Here is a 25,559-nt window from a genome sequence, read left to right on the forward strand (position 1 = left end):
ACCATGATCAAACACAAATCGTCGTTGAATTGAGAACGAAAACATTTGATTCGACCAAAAATCGTTCTCCAGATTACTGTAGCGTATTTCAGGCGAAAATTATAGCCGCGAAGAAATCAGCCATAGAGGAAGCGTGCGCGTGTAGTCACGTCAATATACATATATATTTATAGTTAGGCGGAGATTAAGGCAATAGTCCACACAGTACTTCATCAAGAACTGTTCTGGAATGCAAATAAGCATTGGAAAAACTTCGCTGAGGCCGGACCATACATCTATACTGGGTTTTCTGTCATAAAGGGATAGAAGGTAACGAAAAGGCAGAAGAATTGGCAAAGGAGGGTGCAACAATAGCTGAAACGAGTATAGACGTCCCAGTCCGTTTGGGAGAAATTTAAAGGAGATAAAAACTGAATATGATCCATCAAGCAGGAAAACCGTGGACAAAAGGTTGGAGCTGCAAAGTTTCTAAGATAATGTACAAAGCCTACGATAATAAAGAAAGTGGCTCATACCTCTGAAGAGAGAAGATTTGAGGTTCACGATGGGCATAATAACTGGACACTGACTGCCTTCTGGCGTCACATGCTTATAAGTAAATATATGAGGTCTTTATTGACCGGCCAGTCCAACCTAACCCCATGGAGTACTCTGTAGGATCATTTTTTCTGTAAAGAGGATGAAAAAATAAAATTTATGCACTACAATTTTTTTTGGAATAAACTAATTTAAATTTTGTTGGTGTTTTTTTTGGTTTATTATTATGTAATGTCACCTGATTCACTGTAACCACAAAATCCGAAGATTTTTTTGCTGTCCGGTACAAACGCACGCTTATTTTGGATATTTCACACACATCTTCAAATATTTCAAAAGTAGATTTTTATTTTTATTTAGATATATACGCACCATATGATATTAAAGCACTATATAGTATGAAAAAGTTTTAGTTAAGGTCGAAAACTGAAAATACAAATACATATTTTTAAACTATCAAATCAAATAATAAAAGATATACTTAGTTTTCAATAATTTTTTTGTTTTCTTTAGATCTAATATTTGTGGGAGCAGCATATATTTACGCAAAATTGGTAGTAGTCGCTGATGTCCTCGCAATAAAAATATGACCTCAACCTATTTATCAACTTGCAATAAAAATGAATACCATTATCTGCGGGGTAACATTAAACATAAGGAGATAGCTGATATTCAAGCCCAAAATGACAGTGGCCCTGGTCAAAAAACTTTAAGCAGTAGTACCGGTAGTAATGTGTGCAGTACTCACTGTAGGGCATTAACAGGAAGCGGGATTCATTACGCAAGTGATGCAAATGTTAATAATGGTGGGAATAATTCCTGTGATGGTAGCACATCCGGAGGTTGCTATGCCCCACTTTTATATGACGCATTTGAGGAGCCTTATATAGAGAAATCTATTCCGTCAATAGCTGCGGTCGAGGACTCGCCGAATTCATATATGCCACCACCATCACCAGCTCCAAATAGTGATAGATATATAATGGGGGTAGTATCACCACAAACTGTTCATGCCCAATGTGTGGAGAACTACACAACATATTACGATGATGATACTAGACAGGGAGACAACTTTAACATACACCAACATTCCCCACCTCAACAGCATACGGCAACACCATATTCATCCTCATCTACATCAGTATCAGCATTATCTGCAAAAGACACTTGCGTCAGCAATTTTACCGAAAAATATGTAAGTAGTATGCAGCAGTGTTCAACCATGCCAACTCCACGGTTTCGGGTTCCCGATCGAGTCTGTGAAGTGGCTACTCCCAAGCTGGTCATATTGAATAGCCCATGCGACATTATTCGTGGAGAAGACATATATGAAGCAACTAGAGATGAACCTACAGTTCATGCAGTGCGATATGTTCCATCCACCAACAACTTAGCAGAAAATACACGTTTTCTGGCGAGGGACACATATACATACCTTAGATCAACAGTACATACTCCAGTCAAGAGGTATATTCCAACGCCACCAAACCAAATGTCAACGGATATAACTGTACAACCGACAGTATCTTCCCAAATAACGAAAAGAGGCGTTAGTGAAGGAAATAGTAATGCGGCATCCCTTAACAGGTGTAATGGACGGCAGACAACAATGCAGTACATCAACACAGCCCCCAACCCAATCCGGATGAAATGCTGCAGAGATGGATCTACAAATACTACTAGGATACAAGCAGGTAATAAAAATGTGCCACATTTAACGCATAGTTTGCAACACCGATCATTCTCTGCAGGCGAATACTCCAACACTTCAGCAAAACTGTGCTCCCGAAACAGTAGCCATAACGCTAATAAAAATGGCTTTAGTTGTAATGGTATGAGCAATACTGTTGGTTCAATTAATTTAAAATGCACTGCTTTGACGGGAAGGGATTCTTCGCTTATCATTGTTCACGACCAGAATTTGCTAGACAATAGTCATAAAACAGAGACCAATAGTGATAGCACGTCATTCATATCATCGACATCTTCACTTGGACTCCGCTCTTCACCATTGTCTCTATCCTTATGTGCATCACCGGACTTTGCCGTTGCCAGCCGTAACGCACACAGCAAGGGCTTCATTCGCTCTCATGCAACTGCTAGTGGAATATATTCTAATACAAATAGCTTAACAAACGATTACCTTACACGCACGCCTAGCTATGAATATGCAAACATGACTATTGTAAGCGTTACAGCTGACGCTAGCAACTACAAAACGCCTGTAACTAAAATGGAGAGAACAAGTTCAAGTAACAATAGTACTGGCTACAGCAGCATACATACTACAAATTCTGCCTTACCCGCCACTTGCATGCATTGTAATACAGTACGCCGCACTGCTGGAGTCCATCAAACTACACAAACAACAGACCCAATTAGTCCAACACCATTACAACAGACAATGGATGGTGGAAATAATTTGGTACAAACTGCTTTGGGTGAAACGTCATTTGCTCATAGGCTACCTACCAGCGAGTCGCACATTTCACCACATTGCCCGGTAAATGCCGTGGGCCGTGGGGATAAATATAGTGGAAATATCTTTTCAAGTAAAACTGATGACAGCAATAGTAGTACCAGCACCATGGAACAAATGCCGCAACCAAAGCAAAGGGAGCAAATATTTGTTACGTCACAAAAGTCACAGAAGATGATTATACGACAAAGCACAATCACGGAGAAACTTGAAGTGGTTGGGAACAGTTTATGCAGTCAATCGGTAAGTAGAGAATGCCACTTATTACAATCATCACCCGTACATTCATGTCGGCAACAACAGCAATATCAACATCCAAGTCAACAGCAACAACCATTTCCAATTCAAATTCTTCAAGCTCAGGATCTCCAAGAGCAGCAGGAAAATATTCAAAGCTGCTCTAGTAAAATACAATTCAGCCGATACGTCCAGAAAGAGATTTCTCGTTTCTTTGGGGTTGATGAATGCACGGAAGCTGAGCAAGCTGTTATATGGCAAGGCCGTCAACGTCGTTTAGCACTACGACGTTTTGGTACGTTGAAAAATGATAGTGACTTGAACTCCGAGATTACCAACAACAGAGATCATTGTGAGAGACACCATCGCGTATACTGCTATGGAGCCGGCGAAAATCGGCAGTGCTATCGACATTACCATTCTTCAGAGCGGCCTGATATTTTGCCTTCCCAGGATACGGAAGATGGCGATTTAAGAAGCCTCGAATACACGACAAACCGAAATAATTTTTTGGTAGCCAATTTTCATTTAGGCGGCGATGTAGAACGTAAAGCTTCTGTAGCTACAATGATAATGTCAAGCGTTACCTTCATATTAAGTATACTTAATAAACGAGAGAATTCGCGTATTCATCGGCATTGGTCTCGCAGATTCACATCAGCTAATATAAATGACATAAGAAACGTCCAAAATCCGGAAAAGTTTATAGAGGACATAGCCGCGGTACAAGAAAATGAAATTTATTTCGATTCTGAAGAAGAGGCATCCCATCACACTAATTCAAACAGAAGAAAAGATAACGTTAACAGCATTGTGGACATCAAGATTCCCCAAACTCTGACTAAGGAAACAGGTGTAAGACAAGGTGGTACCGGATCTGCCGTTATTGGAAACAATGGCGTAAAGATAATGGAACATCATCGCCAGATATATATTTCGGAAAGAGTTCACGGTTGGCGAGCTTCATCTGTAATGGATACTAACACGAATACCACCACCATTATGAGTGAGCAAGCACATGCGGCACTTCATCTTCAACCACCCACAAACAACGGTAAAATTAGTGTGGAACAATCCCAAAGCAACCTGTTTAGTCAAAGCGCTAGCTCTTCCGACCATCTGAATGCTAAAAATACAAGCGCAAGCGCGTCGTTTAAGAAAACAACTTGTAGTAATCGCTTATCGGCCGAATTGATCAGCGATACACTGGACAATTCACACCAACCAATTCAACGTAAAGTCAGGATGTTTTCTCTTAATGATTTAGATGATCGGGACGACCATAGACCATTTTTTACATATTGGATCAATACGGTGCAGATGTTGGTCTTATTGTTGTCAGTCATTTGCTACGGTATTGGTCCCATGGGTATAGGCATCGAAAAGAAATCTGGTCAGGTATTGGTAAACAGCCTTAGTTTGCAAACGGTGCAACATACGGAACAACGTAACATATGGGTTGGACCAAGAAATTACGATTTAGTACACCTAGGGGCGAAGTTCGCCACGTGTATGCGGAGCGATATTCGCGTGATGGACGTGCTCTTACAAACACGACGACAGGAACGTGAAACAGCCTGTTGTATAAGAAATGACGACTCTGGTTGCGTGCAAAGTTCTCAAGCAGATTGCTCAGTACGGGGACTTTTCCCTGCCGTAAGTAATTTAAATATGACAGGGAACAGTCAGAAGCGAATATACATAAGTTAATAATTGAAATTAATAATGTTTATATCTTATATTAGAAGTCTATATCAACATGGAATAAATGGTCAACGGTGGAATCAGGACCAGGTGGTCGCATTTCCGGATCCGTCTGTGGCCTCGATCCGAAATATTGCGAAACTCCAGCATCAATAGCGCCCTATGAATGGCCAGACGATATCACAAAATGGCCCATTTGCCGCAAGATGAACTCCTTTTCACAGCGTTTTCGGTACAAAGATCATACCGCCGAACACATGGTGTGCGAAGTAATAGCTCATCCCTGCTGCATTGGCGTTTATGGTGAATGCCGAATTACCACGCGCGAATATTGCGATTTCGTCAATGGCTACTTTCACGAAGAGGCGTCATTGTGCTCGCAGGTTAGTTATAATTTCTTAAAGACTTAATTGATAGGGGTGAATTTTTTCATCATCAGGATTATTTTTGCATAAAGGGGGCCCTATATACTGTAAATTTCACTTGGCTCATACTCTAAATTAATTTTTACTCTACACTGTAAAAATCGAAATCGGTTGATGATTTCATCACCAACATTTCGAACGCTACCTAGCTTAAAGTCTTGAAATCGTGTCAAAATCCCGAGTTGCTCCGGTACACAGAACCGGCTGTCTTGGGACGTTTCTGTCGTATAGTTCATTTAGTTTTAAATACTGGACACTATGTATTATCAAATGTGGTTGTGATTACTAAACGATTTTGCGCACTTTTATCAGAAATGTTAATTTTCATGGAGGAATTAGGTTAGGTTAGGTTGAACTGGCCGGTCCATGAGGACCTCACATAGACTGATTGAGTCCGCAGTGTTACCAGAAGTTTCTTTTAATGACCAAATTGAAAAACCCTATCAAAAACCAGGACCTCTGTTATAAAATAACTCCGTCCTCTTGGCAAATACTAGAAGCCTCCTAGGATTTAAGCCACTCGCTGCTTCTAGACCTGACAGCTGTATCATTCCTAATAGCTGGAGCCTTAACCTGACAAGCGCAGGGCACGAGCACAGAACGTGCTCGATCGTTTCCTTCTCCAGCCCGCACTTCCCACATCTGCTATCACTGACCAAGCCTAATTTAAAGGCATGTGACGCCAGAAGGCAGTGTCTAGTCAGAATACCCGTCATGAGTCTACAGTCCTCTTTTTTTAATGATAGAAGCAACTTTGTTAGTATAAGGTTGTAAGACATACACATAATCTTCGACACTTTACAGCCCCGCGCTTGCACCCAGGCCTTTCCTATTTGGTCGATATGGTACACCTTTCGCCTTCGCTTAATCTCGCCCAGTTTAATTGGGAAGTCTACGGAGCAAGCTTCAAGGGATGCACCCTTTTTAGCTAGTTCATCCGCTTTTTCATTCCCACCTATTCCCATATGCCGTGGCACCCAATATAGATGTATACTTCTCCCTGTCCCGATTCTCTCCAGGGACTGCTTACACTCTAACATGCATTTAGGTACTGTGCTATGCGAGATGATTGCCTTAATTGCTGCTTGACTGTCAATATAAAAGTTAACACGGTTGCAGCTTAAGCTATTCTTTTCCAGGGTTTCTACTGCTTTGGTTTTGATGGTGAATGAGGACAAAACGAAGTACCTGCTGTCATAGCAAAGTGTCAGCGCATATGCGCCTTGGCAACCACGCTACTGTTGGCAGACATAATTTCGAAATAGTAAAAGACTTCGTTTATTTGGGAACCAGCATCAACACAAGCAACAACATCAGCACTGAAATCCAGCGAAGAATCAATCTTGCCAATAAATGCTACTTTGGACTAGGTAGGCACATGAAAAGTAAAGTCCCCTCTCTGCGAACGAAAATTATACTCTACAAGTCACTTTTCGTACCCGTCCTGCTATATGGGGCAGAAGCATAGACCATGACGACAGCAGATGAAGCGGCTTTGGGAGTGTTCGAGAGAAAAGTTCTTCGAAAGATTTCTGGACCTCTACGCGTTGGCGATGGCCAGTACCGAAGAAGATTTAATGATGAGCTGTACGAGCTATACGCAGACATCAACATAGTCCAGCGAATTAAAACGCAGCGACGGCACTGGCTAGGCCATGTTATGCGAACGAATGATGATGCTCCGTCCAAGAAAGTCTTTCTATCGGAACCCGCCTATGGAAGCAGAGGTAGAGGACGGCCCCCACTCCGTTGCAAGGACCAGGTGGAAAACGATTTAAACTCCCTTGGTGTGACCAATTGGCGCCGGTTGGCGGAGCAAAGGAGGGACTGGCGCGCCTTATTGGACGGCCATAACCGTTTAGACGGTTAAGCGCCAATTAAGTAAGTTAGTACTGCTTTGGTTACTGCTACTATTTCCGCTTGGAAAACGCTACAGTAATCCGACAGCCTGTAAGAACTATTTGTTTCGGGAACAGCACAGTATACCGCAGACCCGACACCTTCCACTACTTTGGAACCATATGTGTACACATGTATCGCATCGTCCGCCAATTGAGCACCCTTGCGCCAACCGTCCACCTCTATTGTGGCCTTAAGATCGCCCTCGAAGCGCAGATAGGGAATCTGGTAGTCTGTTGGTCTTATGATTGATGACGCTATACTACTATGGCCGTATGGTCGGCGCTCAAGCTGTCCCGAGACACCAAGCCTGGTTGCAGTTGTTAACGCTATGTTCTTTGCTACCAGGTCTGCAGGTGGAATGTGCAGAATGGCATACAGTGCAGCCGTCGGTGTTGTTTTTAGGGCTCCCGTAATGCTAAGCATTGGTAGTCTGCATACCCCCTCAAATTTTTTTTGGTAGGTTGTTTTTTGTGTGGGTGTTCACCAAACAAGAACTCAATAGCATAGAATAGGGCTTAGAACCGCTGTAAAACCCAATGAGAAAGAGAGGGCGATAAGCACCACGTACACCCCAGTACTCTTTTACATGCATAAAGTGCCGTTGAAGCCTTCTTCACCGTCTCCTCCACGTTGAGCTTCCATGACAGCTTACTGTCTAGGATGATTCTAGATATTTTGTGCAAGGTTTCTCCTGTAGGGTCACCCCTCCTAACTTAGGCCTGAACCAATTTGGGACCTTGTACCTCTTTGTAAACAAGACTATATCCGTCTTCTCGGCGTTGACTTTCAACCCGGCATTTGATGCCCAGGTATGAATATTCCGAAGCGCCAGATCCTTCAAAGAGCTAATCGTTGGAAGGCACTTTCCACTTATGACAATTGCAACGTCATCTGCATAAGCCGTAAGTTTTACGGGTCCCTTATCGAATCGCCTGAGCAGCTGGTTGATGACCAGCGTCCACAGCAGAGGTGATAGCACCCCTCCCTGCGGCGTGCCCCTTTCCACTGATTTCGTGGCCTCGTACAATCCCCATTGTGGTAATCTTCCTCAAATTTAACATTCATATTGCTAAGGCTGGAGGGCTTTCTCAATGCTTATTACCACCCTATGCAATGCGGTATCTACCGACTTGTCTTTGGTGTACGCAAGCTGTGTTGTGGAGAACAGCTTTTCACTCACGTTGGACTTTATGTACACATCTATCAGCCTCTCAAAGGTTTTGAGCCGTAATGATATTAAGCTAATGGGCCTATAGTCTTTGGGATACACCTGACCGATCTTCCCCGCCTTTTGTAGGAAAGCTACACGAGCAGTTCTCTAAGAGTGCGGTACATTATTCAGTCGTATGCACCCATCGAATATTATTTTAAGCCTTTCCACGACCTCTCTACTTGAAACTTGTAGCATGGCCGGGAATATACCATCCGGGCCCGAAGATTTAAACATAGAAAACGTCTTCACTGCCCTTCCGATCTTGGTATCGGTCACCAAGCCCGGCACTACCCGGTCCGTGATCGAAGTGTGAGTGCTGCCTGCTGGCTCTTCTAAAACATCTCCTGATGGGAAATGTGTATCGAGAAGCACCTCAAGGGATTCCTCACTATTACGTTACCATTCGCCGTTCTCTTTCTTTATTAGTCCCTGGACTATGTTTCCCCTTGCTAGGACTTTTCTCAACCGTGCTGTTTCGCTGGAGCACTCTATGTGCGTACAGAAACTTTTCCATGATATTCTCTTCGCCCTGGACATTTGACGCTTGTAGATCTCTCTACTCGTCCCGACACGCTTCGCTTTACGTAGTCTTTGCTAGTTTTAACATTTATTTTACTTGTCTTCTTAGAAGACTCAGCTCATTGCTCCACCATGGCGGCTTGGCTCTTCCTCAGAATCTTCTTAGAGGGCAAGCTTTTTTATACGCAGTCATAAGCGTCCTTGTTGGGAATTCATTAGACCCTCCAGTTCCTTCACATGGGCAACCTCTTTGGATTGTCCTAGTTTTTCTTCTGCATGTTTCTGCAGTTTAGTCCAGTTCGTTGACCTAGGGTTTCTAAAGGTTCCCCCTTCTCTACCCTCTTTAGGGGGATGCTGAAGCTGATATACTCATGATCGGAGAAGGATGGTCCAATTATACCTTCAAAGGAGAGTGACTGCAGTTGAAAACGCGTGCTCTGATGTGCTCTTTATGCGTAACGAGCTAATTGCAGCTCAGGCCCAGCTCAATGCACTCGAAAGCAGCGCTGTTGCCACTAACTTGATCATCACTGGCATACCTCAAGCTGCGAATGAGAGTTTGCCTGAGCTCTTAATGCAGATTTGTCGGGAGGTTGAGCACAAAACGCCACCTTTAAGAGATGCATTTCGACTGCGAAACGGAGGAATCAACAAAACTCAGCAAAAGACCACTACCATTGTAATTTATTTATTTATTTATTATTTAAAGTCGACGACAAACTATGGTCGACTGCATAATATAAAAGATATATAAATATACAACTCAAAAGATAAAATTTAAGATATATCGAGATTTCAACAATGTTATATTACAAACGAAGAAATATTAATGAACATTACTATTTAATTTCAAAATATAATAATAATAAGAAATATGAGTAGAAATAAGATCTTATGCCGAAATCTTATACTGGCGGAATGCATCAGATTCCGCTCAGCATGATATCGGAATGCAGTGGATTCCAATCTCCCTGTTGGAATGCAACAAGATTCCAATCAGCATGTCATGGAAATCCGGCAGTGCTAAAAGTAGTGTAATGAGGATACGCCATCACAAGGCATAAAAAAGTAACATGACCTGTGTTGTTGGAATGCACCGGATTCCAATCAGCTCGATGCCTGACCCATAAGATTATACTGCCGGAATGCATACGATTCCGGTCATTGACTCATGAAAAAGCATGTTTTTTACGTTGTTGGAATGCACCAGATTCCAATCAACACAGTACTGTCTTGTTCCTTCTTAATGATACATGTTGATAAATGTTCCTCCATCCTTAAGCGAGATAGTTCCTGTTTTTTATCGAAGGAATAAAATGCCGGCAAATTTAATTAGCTTGTATCTCTTAAATTAGATAGGCAAGTATTGCATTACGTATAGTGGCAAAAGTACATTCAAGACTGATGCAGCTATACAAGTCATTGTAGTGCGCGCACCAGATAAGAAGAGGATTATTTTTAGCAAAGTTTCGTCGACAAAGGGGTAAATAGAAAGGAACGTAGTGTCTGGATACTCTAGGGGGAACCGCAAAAAACAAGCGGCTGAGGAGGTCCGCGGAATCAATTTCTCCAATAATGAGCTTATGGATGAACAATACCCCCAGTAATATTCTCCGATTTTCCAGAGTGGGTAAGTTAATAAGAAGAAGTCTACTTCTGTATGGAGGAAGGTGGAGACTTGAGTCCCAATTAAGGCCGCGCAATGCAAATATCAAAAATTGCTTTTGAACTGACTCAATACGCTTTATATGCTTTTGAGAAACAGGGGACCAAACGCATGAGCAATACTCGAGTATTGGACGAACCAGCGATGTGTAAAGAACCTTAGTGAGGTACGGATCATCGAACTCTTTAGCCCATCTTTTAACAAATCCAAGTAAACCCAACGCTTTGTTGGCTATAGATGAAATATGCATGTTAAAATTCAATTTCGGATCAAAAAGGACACCTAGATCATTTGCAATAGATATACGCTCCAAAGGCGTACCATCTATTACATAAGATTTCGATGCTGGCTTCACTCGGTGAAATGTCATATGCTTACATTTAGAGCAATTTAAAGCTAGTAAATTTATTGTGCACCAACATTGGAACGAGTCCAAGTCGGCCTGAAGAAGATCCAAGGAACTCAAATCGGTAGGACAGTAAGTGTAGCAAAGTTTTACATCATCCGCATACATTATAGTATGGGAATATAATATTGTCTGGTGCAAGTCATTAATGAAAAGGGCAAAGAGCAAAGGGCCTAGATGACTTCCCTGGGGTACGCCGGAGGAAACTCCGAACGATTCCGACAGATTGCACTTGAACAGGACTTTTTGGGTCCGGTTAGAAAGATAGCTTTTCAGCCACATTAATAGGTGAAACGGAAAGCCCAGTAAATCAAGCTTATGAATAAGCAACTCATGGTTGACGGTATCAAATGCTTTGCTGAAGTCCGTGTAGATGACATCCGTTTGCTTGTTCGCTAAAAATCCTTCCATAACTATAGAGGTGAATACAAGCAAATTTGTAGTGGTTGACCTTTGACGAATAAAACCGTGTTGGCATGCAGATAAAAGACTAGAACACTGATATTGCAGTTGACTGGTGACAATCTGTTCAAAGACTTTAGGAATGACTGAAAGTTTAGCAATACCCCTGTAGTTTTCAACTTTTGACCTACTACCTTTTTTATGCAGGGGTATAATAAAATACTGTTTCCAAAGTGCCGGGAATGACGCAGATCCCAGAGATAGCTCAAATAATTTTAAAATAGGCTCATACATGTTTTCGGCGCAGTACCTAAGCACGCAACTAGGAACACCGTCCGGTCCCGGAGAAAAGGTGGGCTTCAAAGATTGAAGACTCTGAAGAACAATATTACCATCAATAGCAGAATTCCTAATGTAATTTGAGCTATCTAAGTGATAGGGATATTGACCGGAATGAAAACCACTGGATGAATACGTGGACTTAAAGAACTCAGAAAATAGTTCAGCAACGTCGTCATCAGTGCAAGCTTTTCTACCTCCAAAGGTTAATGAGGAAGGATACCCAGAAGTTTTCCGCTTTGAATTTACGAAATGAAGTTGTTTTCAGCGCCTGACCGTAACCAATTGCTAAAGGCTGTCGCTGTGTTTTGCAAATCTAAAAAGAGATCGCTTGCGCTCTCTGATCTTGATTTGCCTGGGTACGGGTCAGTGTATATACATGAAAGTTTGCCAAAGAACTTGAGGGAGGTAATGACTCATGCATCGGCACTGAGACGGCAGAAGCAGTTAGTGTCGGTATTTTCTATCCGTGGCAAAATTTTTGTTAGGCATAAACAAGGGGAAGAGTCGAAGCTGGTAAATAGCAAAGCTGAAGTCAATGCAATTATTGGAAGAGGAGCGCTGATATAGTCGTAACATATTATTTACGTACATATGTTTGTTTTAGCAATGTTTTGTTCTTTGTATATGTATTTCAGATACAATGTTAACTTCGCTATAGGTTTCTCTTTTCGCCTTACTCCCTTAATTCTATACCTATCGATTTCTCTTACTATGAGTTTCAAACTAAATATTAATTTTTATTTGTTTAATTATATCTTCCCACTTTTCGCTCGTTTTCTATATAATGTAACTCGTTTTTGCATGCAATTGCATATGCGTTGCAGTTTTTGTGCATTTAGCATTTTTTGTGTTGTATATATATTGCAAGGCCTCCTTAAAGATTAATGTATTATCAGTGTCTAAAAATAGTGGGACAGAGTTTATTATAGCTGAAATTTCTGATAACATAAATAAAGTGCTAGTATCCTTTTTTGCTGAATTATCTTCGTTTTTAATAGACTTCGAGCGTTTTGTTATTTGTGGTGACTTGAATGTTAATTTACTCTTAAATGACTCATATGTAAATAAACTACTTGACCATATTTCAACTGCTGGCCTTACTATAGTCAACAAACATGTACCAACACGATACGCACATAATTCGACTCCAAGCTTGTTGGACCTGATTATTACGTCAAGTCGTGACCATATTACAAAATTTGACCAAATCAGCTTTATTTCTGACCATGATTTAATTTTTTGTTCACTAGATGTTACGTTCAATCGTCCTGTTGACACTGTTACCACTGTTTATCGTGATTTTAGGGCTGTTAATGTGGATGCTTTGTTTGTTGATTTGTGCAATGTTGATTGGTCTTTGTGTTGGTTTATTATTACTGTGGACGGCAAACTTGAATTTCTAAATGAAAACTTGTGCAAGCTGTATGACAAGCATGTCCCTTTACGTAGAGCTCGGGCTGATATCAATTCTGTTCCTTGGTATAACTTTAAAGTCAGGTCTGCTATAAGAGAACGAAATAGACTTTACGCGAAATGGAAGAGGAGACAAACTGAGTCTGCTTGGTCTTTATATAAAATCGCCCGAAACAAAGCCACCGTTATCATAAGAAAATCGAAGCAGATGTATTGCAATTATAAATTAAACCCGTTACTTCCGTCAAAAGATTTATGGCGAAACTTGAGGAGTCTTAACGTACATGGGAAGTGTCAAAAGGACTGTCAAGTCGACCCAGATATCCTAAACGATTATTTTATTAGGTCAAGTGAGTGTCGGGACAGTCATATACCTCTGGACATTATAAGACATTTTGAGCCAGTGATTAAATTTGAATTTAAAGCAGTATCAGAATTAGAAGTATGTAAAACAATTTTGAACATCAAATCTAATGCTATTGGGGATGATGGTATCTCTTTGAAGTTTATCAAACTCGTTCTGCCATTCATTTTAGGAACTCTCACACATATTATTAATCATTGCTTCACAACTTCTTGTTTCCCTGGGGAGTGGAAGAAGGCGTTAATTATTCCTGTCGCCAAAACATATAATGCTCTTGAGCCTTGCAATTATAGGCCAATTAGCATCTTAGCTGCATTTGCTAAAGGGTGTGAGTCCTTGATGGCGGGTCAAATTTCAGCTTATGTTAAGGAGAACAACCTGTTGAGTCCAGTGCAATCTGGATTCAGACCTAAGCTTAGTTGCTCTACTGCAATGATCAAAACACTTGACGACATAAGAACTAGTTTTGACAAAAGTGACCTAACCCTTTTGTGCCTCCTTGACTTTTCTGAGGCCTTTGACTCAGTGCAGCACAACCTCCTTTGCAAAAAACTCGAATTCTACTTCGGGTACTCCACTACATCTGTTGAGCTTATGGCCAGTTACCTGGAGGGAAGAACCCAGAAGGTAGTTTGCAAAAACTCTGCATCCAAACCTCGTGTTGTCCCTACTGGTGTGCCACAAGGCTCTGTGATTGGTCCTCTTCTCTTTAGTCTTTTTGTCAATGATGTTTTCTCAGTGTGTCAGCACGTAAATGTCCACGCATATGCTGATGACATCCAGTTATACCTATCTAGTCGTGTTGGCCTTGTCGAAGATTTATGTTATAAAATAAATAGTGACTTGTCTGCAATCTGGAAATGGGCTTGTGAAAACTGTCTATGCTTAAATGCTGAAAAGTCATATATGTTGCCCATAAGTAGTAGCGTTGTACATGTTGAAGATATCCCAAAGCTCTTTGTTGGAAATAGTGCCCTCTCGTTTACTGAAAAGATTCGAAATTTGGGTTTTGTGATAAACTCCAAGTTGCCCTGTATTGACCACGTTAATAAAATCCTAAGTAATGTTTATTCTATTTTGCGCCCTTTAAGAGCTTTTGCTTCTTTTACACCTTTGGAGACCAGGAAAAAGTTAGCTATACAATTGATTGTGCCACACATAACATACTCTGGGCTTGTCTACAGTCAATTAGATTCTGCTTCGAGCCATAAAATTGTTGTTGCATTTAATAATATAACGCGTTATGTCTATGGCCTTAAAAAGTATGACCACATCTCCACATGGAGGTGCAAAGTTCTAGGATGCAGTATTTTTGATTATATTGCTGCACGAAACTGTATATTTATGTTCAAACTTATTGAATTCAAAACACCAAATTATCTTTATGAAAAACTAAAATTTTCCAAGTCTCCTAGACACCGCAAGCTAATAATACCACGATATTTATATTTGTCCTCATCGAGGCTGTTTTTTGTTAATGCTGTAAGGCTCTGGAACTCCATTCCTGACTCTCTCAAGGCTGATATGGGTAGGAGCAACTACGGGAAGCTAATTCATAGTTACTTCAATTCAGTGTGATTAATGTGATTACAACATAATTTCATCTATATTCTATTCTTTCTTTCTTAATAAACTTAAGCACTTTCATGTTCTTATCAAACGTGTATTCTAGGTTAAGTATTAAAGTTGTTATAACAACTTCAATTTTATATTATTTATTTTGTTTTAAAACTTGCTGATGTACTTAAAAAGACTTTGTCTTACAGGATACAACCACCATGTCAAATTATGAGGTGGGTTTTGTCTAAGGCTGGGGTAACACTCAGTCAATCCAGAGTCGAGTAAAGGTCCCACAAACCCCTACTGAATAAATACACGATATTTATGTGTTACGAACGCACGCACACACGGCTGGGGATATTAGGCGGACAGCAGCTTTCCGTGCAAAGATGGAGGCGGTGGCTAATAGGCGTAGTAGTAGCGGAGGGGTCAGTACGGTGGTTTAGCGGCGGTGCAGTAGCGGGCGGGATGGTACGGTTGTCCGGGAGCAGCGGCGGGATCAGCGCGGCGGCCGGACGGCGGACAGTATTAGCGGACGGATTGGTACAGTAGTATGAGCGCAGTGGCTGGACGGCGGACAGTATTAGCGGACGGATGGGTGTAGCGGTATAGACGAAGTGACGGCACCAGCGAACTGGATGGACGGTGATGCAGCGGCTTAACGGCGGTAGGATGGCGAGCGGCCAACGGTCGTTGTAGCAGCGACGTGACGGGTGCAGCGGCTTAACGGCGGTAGGGTGGCGTGCGGCCAACGGTCGTCGTAGCAGCGGCGTGACGGATGCAGCGGCTCAACGGCGGTAGGATGGCGAACGGCCAACGGTCGTCGTAGCAGCGGCGGGAAGGATACAGCGGCTCAACGGCGGTAGGATGGCGAACGGCCAACGGTCGTCGTAGCAGCGGCGGGACGGATACAGCGGCTCAACGGCGGTAGGATGGCGAACAGCCAACGGTCGTCGTAGCAGCGGCGTGACGGATGCAGCGGCTTAACGGCGGTAGGATGGCGAACGGCCAACGGTCGTCGTAGCAGCGGCGGGACGGATACAGCGGCTTAACGGCGGTAGGATGGCGAACGGCCAACGGTCGTCGTAGCAGCGGTGGCACCAGAGGGGCGACGGTGCGACGGTGCGACGGCAGCGGCGGTGGGCTCCGGGCGCGTACCAGGGCAGAGAGAGAGAGAGAAAATAGGCCGGCGACGGGGTTTACCTGGACAGCGGCTGCGTGTTCCGGGCGGGGTCGGATAGGCGTACCAACGGGCTGGTATTGGTCGGTCGGCTGCAACGGGATCTCTAGTCGCTCTTCTTCGGCAGCTGTGGTAGTCGCGGGGTCAGTCACCTGCGGAAGAGACTGCGAGGACTCGTTAGTGCTGGTTTCACCGCTGGACACCCCCGCCTCCCTACTTGCACACTAGTAGAAGGTGCGTAAGGGGGCGGGGTTGTACCAGCCGATACACCGTGGGTCGACCCGTGGGCGGAGGGGAAGTGCACCTTAACGGCACAGCGGTAGCCCCTGTGCGCACGCATCGGCTCACGGCCGAAACCAGTGCTGAGGGGAAGGGGTGGAATGTCATGAAGGCGTCGGGCCGCTCAACACCTAGGAGGGCGCGGGGGGCAAAGTAGCACAAGGCATCCTCCCCGTCGTCCTTACCTAAGTGAAGGGTGACCCGCGCCATGACAGCGCCCCTTCCACTCAGCCAGCCTAAGCTAGAACTGAGGGGGAGGGGTTAAATGGCCATGAAGGCGTCGGACCACTCAACACCTAGGAGGGCGCGGGGGGCAAAGTAGCACAAGGCATCCTCCCCGTCGTCCTTACCTAAGTGAAGGGTGACCCGCTCCATGACGGCGCCCCTTCCACTCAGCCAGCTAGCAGGAGGGAAAAATATGTCTTTAAAAAGACATCCACTCCCGCTGGCTCACCTGCGAGGACTGAATTGCGAAAATGCAAATGCAGTGTTTATATGGGTGGTGACGCAAACTGGTTGAGAATTCAACGCACCATTATTGTGATTTTCATTGGTTCGCAATTTAGTTGGTTGTTGAATATGCTATAAAAGAAGTGGTTGTTGGCTATGCTATAGCAAAATAAGTACAGGGGGGTTCAGGTTTAGGTGAATAAGGAAATACAGAGGGAGTTACGTTATTGTAACGTTACGTTACAGTCCCCCTCCCACTTCGGTTGACGGAAAGCTGCGGTGGGGGAAAGGTGGATCTCCAGGCATGGCCTAGGTATTATGCCGGTGTGCGTGTGGGCGAAGCACTTTATTTAAAAAAAAAATATTTTTTCCAAAAATATACAGAGTCATTCTACTTAAGTTTAACAGAGTTAATGTGACTATTTCAGGTTCAGTTGCAAAAAACATCATTCTAATTAATTTAAAAAAAAAATTTTTTTTTGTTTTTTTTTGTCGGGGGTGGAGTTGTACTGAACTGTATCCGTTGTCATACTTCTCTCGTTCCCTTTTGATGTTATGTAGATGTATATATGAAAATAAAAATTTTTTTTTTTTTTTTTTTTTTTGTAATTTGAAAAATATTTCACATTTCATTTTCTCTTAAAATTAACAGAGGGTGCATATATATATAAAAATAGAAAATTTTGGTTGGTCTCGTCTTCCTTCTTCAGTGCCTTATTCGATTGGTACGATTCGTTTCGTTCCCATGAGTGACACCTTTGGGTGTTTGTCATTTATCACTTCTACCCTCACCCGCTGTGCTTTCCACCGGAATGTCCAGGTTTTCTTGGATTGGTTGGCCGGGCGTTTTAGCCTTAGTTCTCTAAAAAATTCCTCGGGATCCGGTAATTTTTTTTTTTGCGCTGTTTTTGTTGTTTCGTTGGTTTCGGGGGCGCGCCGTTCTTGCGGCTCTGTCGCCGACTCCTTCTCCCGGATGGCCATTAGGTGGTTTATTGGCGGCCCATGAAAAATTTGTATGCGTTGTATCCTTGGTTTGTTTGCCGGCCATAATGTTGCCTCAAACGGTGGGTGCCACGGCCGTATTGGTTTTGGTGAGTCCGGTGGTATGGGTTGCCGGTGTTTTTGACTCATGTTGGATGGTCTGGTTCCTGGAATGGAGAGATAAACGGGTTGTTTATGATTCGTACGGCTTTAAGTCTTGCAAGTGTGCGTGTGCGTGTTGCCGCTTTGGTTGCTCCGGGTGGCCTAATTTTACCGTGTTCGTCGAAACGTATTCCATCACCAAGTACGGGCCGGAAAATTTTGGTGCTAACTTCTGGGCGAATTTGTCTGCCGCGGATGAGAGTGGGTGGTCCCTTTTCATCACCTGCTCACCTATACGTGGCTTCCATTGCCGTCTGCGTAAGTCGTAGTGTTTTTTCTGTTGCTTTGAAGCTTTGGCTAGATGCCCTTTTATCTCGTCCCACAACTTGGTGATGGACGGTGGTACGGTTGGTGGCTCTGCTGGTACTGCTCCCTCCGTGCGCACTTGCTGCGGTGCTGTAAGGTCTCTACCGAAGTTGATTTCTGCTGCTGATGCTGTTGTAGATTCGTGGCTGGCCGTGTTTATCGCGAATGCTATTTGCGGTATCTCCTGGTCCCAGGTGCGGTGGTCGTCCTTGCATCGCTGAGCCATCATGGTTTTCACGACTCGGTTGGTTCGCTCGGTGGGGTTTTCGTGCGGGGCGTAGGCTGCCGTAAACTTGTGATCGATGCGGTGGTCGTTCAAAAACGTTGCTAATGCCTTCCCGACGAATTGTTTGCCATTGTCTGTGAGGAGGGTTTTCGGGCAGCCAAATCGGTATATGAATCTTTCTTGGAGTGCTTTGATTACGCTTGCCGTTGTCGCTTGGCGCACTGGGATCAACTCCACCCACTTGGAGAATTTGTCCACCATTACGAGGAGGCAAGTATTTCCTTGCTTGGAACGGGGTAGTGGCCCTACGAAGTCAGCGGTTACTATTTCCCACGGTCGTGATGATTGCATGGTTGCCATCAATCCTGCTGGGCGTCTTTGCTCGACTTTGTATTCTGCGCATCTGATACACTTCCGTACGTGTTTGAGGACATCGCGGAACATCCCGGGCCAGTAATAGTTCTGTTGTGCTCTCTTAAGCGTCTTCTTCACCCCGAGATGTCCGGCGGCGGCGGCGTCGTGGACTTCCTGTAGTACGTCCTTTCGTCGGTCGGCTGGGATGCACAGCTTCCATTGCGGTGACCGCGAAAGTTGATTTCTCGGGGAAATGTGGCGGAAGAGTCGGTTATCGACGATCTGGTAATCTGGATGTGCTTGGGGTTTTTCCCGCACCTGTCTTGCTTTCCTCTCGTGCCAGTCGTTTGTTCCGTTGGTTATGGTGTACAAAATGTCGTCATCGGCGTGTCGTAGCGGGCAGCGGGAGAGTGCGTCGGCTACCACGTTCTGTGCTCCTTTTCGGTATTCTATCTCGAAATTATATTGTTGCAATTCCAGTGCCCATCTTGCCAGACGTCCAGAGGGGTTTTGGAGTGAGTGCAGCCATTTTAGTGAGTGGTGGTCGGTGATGACGGTGAAGTGATACCCCTCCAGGTACGGTCTCATCTTACGGATACCCCATAGCACGGCGAGGCACTCTTGTTCGGTGGCCGAGTATCGCTTTTCCAGCTGGGTTAGGCTTCGGCTGGCGTAGGCTACTACATTCTCGTGGTCGGAATGGCGTTGATAGAGCACGACGCCCAGGCCCTCTCCGCTCGCGTCGGTCTGGAGAAAAAACGGTCGAGAGAAGTCCGGACAACAAAGTATTGGCGCGCTGGAGAGCTTATCCTTGAGAGCTTTGAAAGCGTGATTTTGTTGCGCCTCCCATTTCCCGACTTGTCCCTTTTTCAGCAGTTGGTTAAGCGGCGCGGCGAGCGTAGAGAAGTCTGCCACGAAGCGGCGGTACCATGACGCGAGTCCAAGAAAACGGCGGAGCTCTTTGAGCGTTTTCGGTGCGGGCATCTCCTGTACAGCGGATACTTTTGCTGGATCGGTGTGAATTCCTTTCGAACTGATGATATGTCCTAGGTAATGGGGTTGTTGCTGGACGAAGCTGCATTTTTCGAAGTTTACTTGCATCCTGTGTCTTTGTAGGCGCTCGAACACTTCCCTCAAGATCGCCAAGTGTTCTGCGAAGGTATCTCCCAATACGATGATATCGTCCAGGTAGGCGAAAACTTTTGGTTGGAGTTCGGGTCCAAGTATCGAATCCAGAGCGCGTTGAAAGGTAGCCGGAGCAGAGTGTAGGCCAAATGGCATGACTTTCCACTGGAACAACCCTCTGCCAGGAACTGTAAATGCGGTGTATGGTCGGGATGCTCTGGCGAGCGGGATTAGCTAGTAGCCGTTCTTCAAGTCAATGGTCGAGATGAATTTCGCCTCTTTCAGCTGGTCGAGAATGGCTCCAATTTGCGGCAGCGGGTAAGCGTCTGGTTCGCTGGCGGCGTTGAGTTGACGGTAATCGATGCACATCCTCCACGTGCCCTGTTTTTTGCGGACTAGCACGATTGGCGAGCTGTACGCGCTTCGCGATGGTTCTATCCTTCCTCCTGCTAATAGCTCGTCTACCTCTTCGTTGATGACTTGTTGCATGGCCGGGTTGCGGGGGTAATATCGTTGCTTCAGCGGTCGGTTGTGTTTGAGACGAATCGTATGCTCGGCTGCAGTGCTTCGTCCAATGATTTCTCCAAACCGCTTTTGGTGATGCGCCAGGAAGTTTCCCAGTTCCGTGTTTTGTTCGTCGCTCAGGTGTTCTCGGCTCGTCAATGCACATAGCGTATCCAATTCGGGTGCTCTCTTGGTCACGGTGGCCTCTAGCGGCTGACCATCCAGCGTGAGGATGATTCCCCTCTGTCTTAGGAAGTCCATTCCGAGGATTACCTGTTCGGCCAAGTTTGGGATAACGAATAGCATCGCGTCTGTGGTTCGTCCTTGATACACAATCCTTGCCGGGTAGGAGTTCGAGGTAAAGACACACGTTTGGTCTGCCAGCTGGATGCTTCGCTTGTTGGGGCGCGCCTTGATGTTGTTCTTTTCTAGGTGTTTCCGTACGGTGTCATCTACATAGGATAGGGTGGCGCCGGTGTCCACTAGTGCGCGCGCGCTCATGTCCTCGATGAGCACTGGTATATAGAATCGGCCATCTACTTGTGGTTTTGCGGTCGATTTGCTGGCGGGTGGTTCCTTCGGCTTCTCTGGTCGGACGTACGGTGCTTGGCGGCTTCCTTTAATAGCGTTGGACGGCGTTCGGGGTGCGTTCTCGGTAGTTGGGCTAGTCGGAGGGCATGGGCAGTCCCTGGAGAGGATGTTGTCTTGGCCACACCGGGAGCAGAACTTCCTCCAGGGGCCCTTACATTGGAAGCGGTGGTGTCCGCGTTCCTTGCAGCGCCAACAGCACTCTTTGCTGTCGTATTCCATGGGTAGGTGGTATAGGCTGTGGGCCACCATTTTTCCCTGTTTCGCTTCCTCGCCTCTTAACAGCTCATACTCTTCCGTTAGCTACAGGAGCTCCTCGATCGTCCTAAACTCGCTGCGTTTGACAAAAAGGCGGTATTCCACGCTTAGACCATCATAGATCCGTTCGAGGTGATTCTCTTCGCACATCGTCGGGTGTTGGCGGATCAGCGTTTCCAGTACGAGGATGTAGTCCTTGGCCTTCTCTCGGCCTTGCTGTTTGCGTTGTCGGATGGCCTCTTCCAAATGTCGTATGTGTCGCTTAGGTAGAAAAAAATTTTGCACCTCCCTCCGCAGATCGCTCCAGCGGTGTATGTGTTGCTTACGGACGCGGTACCATTGCAGTGCTTTCCCACGTAGAAGCTCCGGCAGTGTTGGGTGGAGTCGGTCGACGGGGATGCGGTAGCATTCGGCAAGCTCCTCTATCCTCTCAAGAAATTCGTGCAGTGACTCCTCCCCCGAAAAGTGCAAGTCCCAGCGGCGAACGGTATTCATAAGTTCACCGTCGCTCATTTCGTCTCGTTTTGGTAATGCGTTCTCTCCCTTTCCTCCGTGCGGCTGTGGGCTGTGGATCTGGATTGAAGGGATCGGCTTTGTTGTTGGCTGGGGTAGCGTAGCGAACTTCCCCTCTTCTTCGTTCACTTCTCGTTCCAGCTCTTTCAACAGGTCTTCACTGGATTTCCTGGCGCGTTTCGCTCGCACGTAAGTACTCAGTGCGCGGCGCAGCTCGGCTACGGTTTGGCATTCCACGTCGATTCGGTGTTCCTTACACTCCTCGATCAGCTTCTCCTTCCTAAGTAGGTAGATCCAATTGAGCGAGTCGGTGTTCAGCAGCGTGCCTTCCGGAGCGTGTGTGTGTGTTGTTTCTAGCGGTGCGTTCGTCGAACCCGCCCCGGCAGTGTTGGTGGTGGTTGTAGTTGTTTTTCCACGGTCATCTGCGGAGGAGGGTCCCTGCTCGGGCGCCATTTATGAGGTGGGTTTTGTCTAAGGCTGGGGTAACACTCAGTCAATCCAGAGTCGAGTAAAGGTCCCACAAACCCCTACTGAATAAATACACGATATTTATGTGTTACGAACGCACGCACACACGGCTGGGGATATTAGGCGGACAGCAGCTTTCCGTGCAAAGATGGAGGCGGTGGCTAATAGGCGTAGTAGTAGCGGAGGGGTCGGTACGGTGGTTTAGCGGCGGTGCAGTAGCGGGCGGGATGGTACGGTTGTCCGGGAGCAGCGGCGGGATCAGCGCGGCGGCCGGACGGCGGACATTATTAGCGGACGGATTGGTACAGTAGTATGAGCGCAGTGGCTGGACGGCGGACAGTATTAGCGGACGGATGGGTGTAGCGGTATAGACGAAGTGACGGCACCAGCGAACTGGATGGACGGTGATGCAGCGGCTTAACGGCGGTAGGATGGCGAGCGGCCAACGGTCGTTGTAGCAGCGACGTGACGGGTGCAGCGGCTTAACGGCGGTAGGATGGCGTGCGGCCAACGGTCGTCGTAGCAGCGGCGTGACGGATGCAGCGGCTCAACGGCGGTAGGAAGGCGAACGGCCAACGGTCGTCGTAGCAGCGGCGGGACGGGTACAGCGGCTCAACGGCGGTAGGATGGCGAACGGCCAACGGTCGTCGTAGCAGCGGCGGGACGGATACAGCGGCTCAACGGCGGTAGGATGGCGAACAGCCAACGGTCGTCGTAGCAGCGGCGTGACGGATGCAGCGGCTTAACGGCGGTAGGATGGCGAACGGCCAACGGTCGTCGTAGCAGCGGCGGGACGGATACAGCGGCTTAACGGCGGTAGGATGGCGAACGGCCAACGGTCGTCGTAGCAGCGGTGGCACCAGAGGGGCGACGGTGCGACGGCAGCGGCGGTGGGCTACGGAGCGCGTACCAGGGCAGAGAGAGAGAGAGAAAATAGGCCGGCGACGGGGTTTACCTGGACAGCGGCTGCGTGTTCCGGGCGGGGTCGGATAGGCGTACCAACGGGCTGGTATTGGTCGGTCGGCTGCAACGGGATCTCTAGTCGCTCTTCTTCGGCAGCTGTGGTAGTCGCGGGGTCAGTCACCTGCGGAAGAGACTGCGAGGACTCGTTAGTGCTGGTTTCACCGCTGGACACCCCCGCCTCCCTACTTGCACACTAGTAGAAGGTGCGTAAGGGGGGCGGGGTTGTACCAGCCGATACACCGTGGGTCGACCCGTGGGCGGAGGGGAAGTGCACCTTAACGGCACAGCGGTAGCCCCTGTGCGCACGCATCGGCTCATGGCCGAAACCAGTGCTGAGGGGAAGGGGTGGAATGTCATGAAGGCGTCGGGCCGCTCAACACCTAGGAGGGCGCGGGGGGCAAAGTAGCACAAGGCATCCTCCCCGTCGTCCTTACCTAAGTGAAGGGTGACCCGCGCCATGACAGCGCCCCTTCCACTCAGCCAGCCTAAGCTAGAACTGAGGGGGAGGGGTTAAATGGCCATGAAGGCGTCGGGCCACTCAACACCTAGGAGGGCGCGGGGGGCAAAGTAGCACAAGGCATCCTCCCCGTCGTCCTTACCTAAGTGAAGGGTGACCCGCGCCATGACGGCGCCCCTTCCACTCAGCCAGCTAGCAGGAGGGAAAAATATGTCTTTAAAAAGACATCCACTCCCGCTGGCTCACCTGCGAGGACTGAATTGCGAAAATGCAAATGCAGTGTTTATATGGGTGGTGACGCAAACTGGTGGAGAATTCAACGCACCATTATTGTGATTTTCATTGGTTCGCAATTTAGTTGGTTGTTGAATATGCTATAAAAGAAGTGGTTGTTGGCTATGCTATAGCAAAATAAGTACAGGGGGTTCAGGTTTAGGTGAATAAGGAAATACAGGGGGAGTTACGTTATTGTAACGTTACGTTACAAAATAAATAAATAAATAAATAAATATATCACGTTCGGTGTTCAATGTAATATCCAAAACATTGCTGGATGTTGGACCAGTGTATGTGAGGACATTTCCCGTGTTGGCTATCTGCAAATTGGTTTGCAGGATGTAACAAAATAGAGATTCGCCTCTCTCGTTGGTATCTGCTCCTCCTCACGCATTGTGGTGCGCATTTGCATGCATGCCTATGACCAACCGCCCTTTACGTCCTTCGTCCTGTACTAGCTTCTTGAACTCCATCGGTGGAACCTCCGCAGCATGGGCCATGTAGCAGGATGCCAGGATAAATGCCTGCTTATTCCTTTGCTCAACGGCCATCACTACGAGGTCCTCAGTAATGATTATTAGGCAGCATATATGAATGCATCTGTTTCCTTACCATCACTAATACCAGAAACCTTTCCTCCAGATGAGAGTCACGGCTCCTGGATCAGCGCCACGTCAAACGAACCCTCCTCAAGGGTTAGGAGGAATTCGCTCGACTCCACTTTACTGTGTTGGAGGTTTATCTGTAGGACTCGCAGCACCATTGGGCTGTTTGTCCCCCTCCAGCACCTTCGTGGCGTCGTCGTCCGCCCCTTGCCCTTTTGGTTTAGAGTATTCGAGGTCCCCTTCAGCCTTTCGTAACTGTTGTGTCGGGTGCGATTCGCAGCACCATTTGGCTGTTGGTCCTCTTCTAACACCTTCGTGGTGACGTCGGCTACCTCCACCTGTCCTTTTTCTCTTAGGCTTTTGCGGTCCTTTTCGACTTTGCCCCCTTCTAGCGTGTTAGGATTTTTATCCTCGGGACTTCTTTTCCTGAGTCGCATATAAATTTTGCCTGTACCAAAGGACATTTTTCCAAGCTGCGTGTACAATATATCCTCCGCCTGCTTGTTTATTTGGAAGATGTAGAACTGACCTTCCTCCGTAGGCCGAGATACAGTAAGTACCTTTCAATCCTGTGTAGGTACGTTCGGATTTTGATTCTGCAGAAGTCGCAGTGTATCCTCCGACTTCATCACGCATGGTATGCGTAGCTTAACTTTTGGTACCGTGGGGATTTGCGCTTTACCCACTACCTCCAA

At 46.2% G+C, this 25,559-nt stretch overlaps 1 protein-coding gene across 17 annotated transcripts in view; it reads left to right on the top strand.

Annotated features, from left to right (window-relative positions):
* Nucleotides 1-25,559, top strand: part of rho-5 (rhomboid-5) — a 1,371,034-nt gene that overhangs the window by 569,281 nt on the left and 776,194 nt on the right. For 15 of the 17 annotated variants that reach the window (XM_067758076.1, XM_067758085.1, XM_067758087.1 and 12 more), the window contains 2 exons: nucleotides 1,051-4,909; nucleotides 4,999-5,340. In XM_067758076.1, coding sequence (XP_067614177.1) covers nucleotides 1,124-4,909; nucleotides 4,999-5,340 — 4,128 coding nt within the window. In that variant the 5' untranslated portion in view covers nucleotides 1,051-1,123. The remainder of the gene's footprint in view (nucleotides 1-1,050; nucleotides 4,910-4,998; nucleotides 5,341-25,559) is intronic. The other 2 variants (XM_067758089.1, XM_067758088.1) reach the window with 2 other exon arrangements.

The sequence above is a fragment of the Eurosta solidaginis genome, chromosome X, assembly GCF_040869045.1.
Source record: "Eurosta solidaginis isolate ZX-2024a chromosome X, ASM4086904v1, whole genome shotgun sequence".
NCBI lineage: Eukaryota > Metazoa > Arthropoda > Insecta > Diptera > Tephritidae > Eurosta > Eurosta solidaginis.